Source organism: Gallinula chloropus (genome assembly GCF_964237585.1).
Source record: "Gallinula chloropus genome assembly, chromosome: 1".
Lineage (NCBI taxonomy): Eukaryota > Metazoa > Chordata > Aves > Gruiformes > Rallidae > Gallinula > Gallinula chloropus.
Window position 1 is genome coordinate 114,046,462 of NC_140085.1, and position 6,382 is coordinate 114,052,843.

The 6,382-nt window shown below is 48.2% G+C and overlaps 1 protein-coding gene across 1 annotated transcript in view; it reads right to left on the bottom strand.

Moving 5' to 3' along the window:
- The window catches only part of PAXBP1 (PAX3 and PAX7 binding protein 1), a 28,612-nt gene extending 22,958 nt beyond the window's left edge, over nucleotides 1-5,654 (bottom strand). The window contains exons 1-4 of the mRNA XM_084279554.1: nucleotides 5,198-5,654; nucleotides 3,517-3,645; nucleotides 1,786-1,959; nucleotides 257-478 (exon numbers count right to left, since the gene is read on the bottom strand). Coding sequence (XP_084135680.1) covers nucleotides 257-478; nucleotides 1,786-1,959; nucleotides 3,517-3,645; nucleotides 5,198-5,648 — 976 coding nt within the window. The 5' untranslated portion in view covers nucleotides 5,649-5,654. The remainder of the gene's footprint in view (nucleotides 1-256; nucleotides 479-1,785; nucleotides 1,960-3,516; nucleotides 3,646-5,197) is intronic.
- Between the last annotated feature and the right edge of the window lie 728 nt (nucleotides 5,655-6,382).

Below are 6,382 nucleotides of genomic sequence, written 5' to 3' on the forward strand. Positions count from 1 at the left end.
TATAAGAACAATGCTGATTGATCCTTAAAGTTTCTACCAGTTCCAGTGGAGTTGTGTGTTTCCAAGCACAGGAACATAGTTTAGATCCAAAATTATACACGCAGATTCCATTAAGTAATACTTTTCCTTAGAAATGGAACACAAACTCAAGATTCACACTTGCTTGAAAAACATGTTGTTTAAAAACACTGAACGGGAGCACTTGCAGTGAAAACAGTGTGAATGTTTATCAGCTGTCCTTCTAAAAAGGTTTTACCTATTTCCTCAGCAATCTTTTGCCTTTGGGACTTTTCCTTCACTGCAAAAACTATCCTCCTCTTCTCGTCATCATCTTCATCATCACTGGCATCATTTTCATCCTCTCGAACAAGGCGGCCTTTACCTGGCTCACTGTCAACGGGGGTAAAGTCTCCAAGTTCACGGGCCATTTGACGCTTTTTCCTAGCGGCATGAATAAAAGCAGCATCTGGAATTTCTCCTAAAGACAGATGTTTGCACTGTTAAACCACCACAGCAACAGACACAGGAATTACAACTTCTTATTCATTTTTGCAAACGCAAAAAAAAAAAATAAAAGAGAGAGGAAAAAAGAATTCATAGTCAAAGAACAAAAAGCCACTTATAAGGTACACATGCAAACCTTCAGACCACAAACCCTCAAAGCTGGGATCGTACCCAAGAAGTCTGGCTCTTCTTCCAGCAGCTCACGTGCTCTAAGAGCAGGAGCTTGATGCTCCCATCGAAAATATTCCTATAGAAGGGGAAGCCCTTTACGTGAGCTATTGCAAAGGGAGGAAAAAAAAGAGGTACTTGATTGTGTCGCTTCCTGTCCTGACATTGCTCCCAACTCTTATTTTGGAGGAACAAAAAACATTGGCCATTTCAACAGATGATGACAGCTCAGAGTTTAAAAGGACACCAAACCAAAGCTAAGATGAGAAGACTGCACAATTGAGGGGAAACAAGAAAAGCAGCTCTAATTAAAAAAAAAAAAAAAATCTAAGATCCCGACCACAAAATTAAAGCAACTTACATAAGTCATACAAAGAATGGTTCCCAAAAATGTTTTTTTAAATATTAATATTTTTTACTTTAATTAGGCACATGCAAAAGGTTACATTTTAGATTCTCTTTATACTAGACATGAGATACTCTACTCAAGCCAGCAGTATCTTTACAGGTGCAATAACACACATACTGCACCACCCTCTGATTATCCCTAAAAGGAGATATTATTTGCGAGTCAACTAGGAAAGCCTTTTTCCCTTGAAATAGGCCAAGTCTGTGGACCCAGGACATCCATCTTCTATTTGGGGAGCAGACTACCACAAGTTAGCTAGCAACCAGTAGACCAGTTTTAAAAACACTTTCTCAGACTGATAACTTTGGCCTTGGGGCCCACCCAGAACCTCCATAGACAAAATAAGATAGGAAAACATTTGAGATATCTTGCAGCTACAGGTCTGCAAGGAGACAGAATTTTAACTGAAACTATTTAAAACTCCTGTTAAGTCACCTATTCCAAATCTAGATTTTGTTACAGTTTGACATTGCTTTGAGAGACTAATTCCTGCTTTTGACATACAGATGAAGCATTCTATAGTAGAATATTTTCCCTGATAAGGCCTGTAAAATTGAACAGCTTTGGAAAACAGCAGTTTCCTGAATTCTCAGATGCTGGATATAATACTGAAAAGTAGTTCCTAATCTCTCAAATACATCGGTCTGCTGTAAACAGTGGCTAAAGCATTTAACACACACATCAGACCTATCACAACCACCAACCTGGGCGGAGAACGTTCAGTGATGACAGAGCACTTGAAAAAGCCCCACCAGCTTTTGGTTTTTCTTCTTCCTTCTCACTTTCAACTTCCATTTCTTCCTCACCGTGCTCACTGTTTGCAGTCCCATCTTCTGGACCTATATCCTTAGAATGTCCTGTCTTTTCTAGTGGTCGTTCTACCGGTAAGACAACAAAGGCCCGTTTTACTCTTTTTACAAGGATCATTCAGAAGAGTTTTTTTAATGTCTAATAACCAAAAGTAAAAATCAAATTAAAATTTCAAGGGGTAATTTTAGTGTTTGAATTCTAGTAAAATACACCTTTTTAACTGGGATTAAAACTCACTGACATCCCCTGAAAATGAAACGTGACAAACCAGACACCCCAAAAACCCACTAAACATTCTCCATATTGCCAGGTAGTAAAAAAGTGAGGGAACTCAACAATTAAAGATTGTTCAGCACAGTGAAGCAGATGCAACCTTCACAGAGCCACTTACGTATGTAATTACAGAACATCGCCTGTGTCACACCAAACTTTTCCACAAGCACAGACTTATTCCAAACCCTTTCATTTTCCTCTTGGGCTGGGTGCAACACCAGCTTACACCAGGTGGGCAATATACAGATACAGGCAGCAGGTACAAGTGTTATAAAACCTCAAGTTAAACCCATCTGTCTGACCCAAACTGCCTGTATCTGATTTTTTCCACTTCAGCAACTGTTTAGAGAATCCAGACTATGACTTGGTAGCAGCCATGAGGTCTTTGGGCTATAACCAAACCAATTTCAGAGGCTGCAAAACAGACAAACAGAAAATAGGCCCACACTAGCTGTGCACAAAACATGCTATTTAGGAATCTTTGTAACAGAAACAAATGTTAAGATCCAGGTTTCCACAGATCACCTACACGTTAGTCACAGAAATGATCACTGCTGGTTTCGCTCGTGCCCCATACCACTACACAGGCAACTTAAGGATTCTAGTAAGAAAGTAAGTGTGGGGCTCCTTTAAAATGCAAGTCTTAAAATCTTTTAAAAAGATTTTTAAAAGACCAGCTTGTGCTCATAACCTTATAGATTACTACTCTACGCAAAAACCTAACTGGAAAAGGATTTATTACGCTTTACCAATGAGTTTCCCAAAAAACAATAGTGGAAGTACAATGAAATTGAAATCCCAGGCTCTATTCCAAGATCTGGAGAACTGTATGTCATTAAAAGATCCTTCTGCTCCAAAACTTTCATCCTTAATCATCCAGTCTACACTAAGGTCCAAGTCCCAAAACAGGCAGCTTTAATAATTTACTTAATAATGAACACCACTCTGCTCATCTCAGAATCTTCCTTTTTGAGAAGATGCATTACAGGGACACATCCTGTCATGTCAGATAGGCACCACACATAGCTCTCAACTAATTTAATTCTTCTCTAATTCAATAGGAAGAAACTCATCTAGCAGAACTGAAATAGGGCAACTATTGAGGTCTACTGACAACAGGGCAAGTAGCTGAAAAGTTTCATCCTTCCGAGCATAAGAGAGAATCAAAGAACTCTCTACCAGCTTCAGAACTGCATTTGTAAGGTTCAAATAGACATCTAACGTATGCTTTACTTCCAATTCTAATGCCAAATCCCCTAAGAAGAATAAAATTTGTTCTCAAAAATAAATAATTCACATTTACAATCCTCAAACTTTTCCATTACAAAAGTTACTGTTAGTTTTGCAGTTACCATCTGTTGGAGAATTGACCTCTGTTCTAACTTTTGATTTTTCAAGATCTTCTTTGTATTCTTTCTTCAATTGTTTTACAATTTTTTTGCTGTAACTTGATTTCTTCACTTTAAAAACTTCTTCAGTTTCTTTAAAAAGAGAAGTTGGAAAACATTACATTAGATCTCCCCAAGAAGAATACTTACATATTAAACCTCTTAAAATTAATAAATGCCACCACCAATCACTAACAATGTGACTTCACATCTGCACTGTTGCAACAAAACCAGTCCTATATTCCTTCACGAGGTCTCACATCTACCTCATCTTTTTGAGGTCGTTTTCAAGTCTATTCTTCACAGTCATAGAAAAGCAAGGCAGAAGTTAAACAAAAGTGTACACACACAGCCTGCCTTTATCCAAATCTAGGAATCTTTTTTTAAAAACACATAAACAAAAACCAGCTCATCCTTCGCTGTGGCCATGAATTTGAATAAAAAAGAAACCAAACCCAACCATGAAGCCCCAACGTTTTGGGTGATTTTTTCACAGCCACGCATATACACAACTACTGAGTTAGAGAATGGCTGGCTTTGGTTGTACTACCGGTCCAAATGCCTGCAGCACTACAACCTACCAAAAGGTATGTGGTAGCTTAAAGAAATAAATAACACAGAAGAAACAAATAATAAAAAACAAATAATCAAAGTTTGATGCAGGAAATCCACAAGTGGCTTGGGTTTTTTTAGGTCTATAATGTGATTCCACACACCAAACTTCTGAGATGCAGCAAACTCTGCAGTCTGAGCAGTGTTTCTATATCTTTTTTGATCATTTTTTATATGTCATAACGATTATCCATAATCATTATCTGAGCGTGGATGGACCAGTTCACAAGTGCAGTACCTGCTGGAATCCTGCAGAATTACCAGCTGAAGCACTGTACAAGCACAGCTATGCTATTTTTCCAAAAGCTTAAGTCCAGAAACTGCTCAACCCCTTTTTTCCATTCTTTGTGAAAGTTAATCTGGTAAGCCTTGTGGACCAGGAATTAACACTACAACAAAACACCAGCGGCTTCACATGGAGTTTACTAGGACAACAGGCAGTTCCACATGTCCTGCGAACGCCAGCCTCGTCAGACTAAAACACAGTCGATGCAAAGCCGCGGGAAAGATGCCCCTCGAGCATCACTGCTGGTCCTGGGGGGTGGGCAGGCGAGGCTGCACGGGCCCTGAGCCCTGTAACCTGCTAAACCCGGGTCAGGCTAAAGCCCGCACCCTGAGCGGCAGAGCCACCCAACTGCAGCGAGTGCAGCACGGAAGCAGAAGCAATTTACCCCGGTAAAGCTGAATTAAACGCCTTCTCCCTCCCCAGAGGACGCTGGGCTGGCGGGAGCCGGGCTGTGCCCGGGAAGCGAGCACGGCGGAGGCGGCTGCCGATGAGGCGCTCCCTGCATCCCTGTAATCCCCCTGTCCCCCGCACTGCGCCCCGGGGCTCTCCCCATCCTCCGCACCCCCTTGCCACCCCCGCGCCACACGGGGCAAGCCGGGTGCCATAAAAACACCCAAGTAAAACTTGGGACGACGCGGGGAGGCCCGGTGCATGCTGAGCAGCTCCGGGTCCTTTCCGCCCCTGCAGGCAGCGAGGCAAAGGCCGCGCGGCCCCGGTTCCCACGGGCGGGCAGCCCCCCCGCCTCACCCTCCTCCTCGTCCTGGAAGCTGAGCAGGCTGGCCCGCGGCACCTCTTTGTTCTCCCGCGGCCGCTTCTTCTCCTTGGGGCGCCCGGCTCCCGGCAGCCCGTTACCCTGCTGCGGCGGAGGCGGCGGCGGGGGGGGCAGGAGGGCGGACGCCGGCAGAGACCCCAGGCCCGCCCTGTCGCTTCCCACCAGGCCCAGCCCCAAGCCGAGAGCCGCGCCGTAACTCGCGGCGCAGGCGAAGGCCGCGGGGCTGCCGGGCAGGGCGAGGGGTACGCAGCCGGCGGGCAGCGGCAGGAGCCCAGAGCCCGCCGCCAGCGCCATGGAGGCCTCGCCGGGCCCGTCCCCCCCGGCCGCCGGCGCCGGCTCCTGGGGCGGCTCCTCGTCGCGCTCCTCGTCCTCCTCCTCCGAGTCGTTCCGCTTCCGCACGTTCACCCTCCGCGCCTTGCGGAACATCCCGGCAGGCACCGACCCCCCGCACCGCTCCGGCACCACCCGCTCCCGCCACCCCGCGCCGCGGCCCAGGCCCGGCTCTCCGAGCATGATAGCCGCCGCGCCGGCGGCCACAGCGCCCCCTACCGCCCGCCACCCACTGCTGCCCGCCCGCCAACGGGGAGCGACCGCCCAACCATAGAGAGATCGGCGGATACGGAGGATAGAGCGTGCGCGGCGGGGAGCGTGGAGAGCCGGAACTACAGCGGCCCGCCTCGCCGCTCCCCTCCCCTTCCTTTCCCGGCGGCCGCCGCTGCCGCCATCTTGTGTGGAACAAGCGGCGCCAGCGGGTGCCGCGCGTCACGTGGCCGCGCAGCGCGCGAGCGGGCCCGGGGAGCGTCCGCGCGCAGGCCCCGTGGAAGTGCTGCACGACTCGGGGAGGGGGATGTTGGTGTGTGTGTGTGGGGGGATGGCCGCGGTGTGCCCCCCGGGCGAGAGGGCGGCCATCCCCGGCCTCCCCATCCCCGTCCCGGTGGGCTCGCTTCCCGCCACCAGCCAGGGGAGGGCGGCAGCGGGCGTGGGGAGGGCGCGCAGGCAGCGCCCGGCCCCCGCCATCTCCCCGGCGGCCGGGGTGCGCGCCTCAGCCTCAGGGTCCGCTGCCGGGGCGTCCCTGCTCTCCCTGGGCTTCTGGGCGTAACGTGGGGTCCCGTTCGCTGGTGACCCGTCGCCGCGCCCCTTGGGGTTCGGGCTCGCCTGGG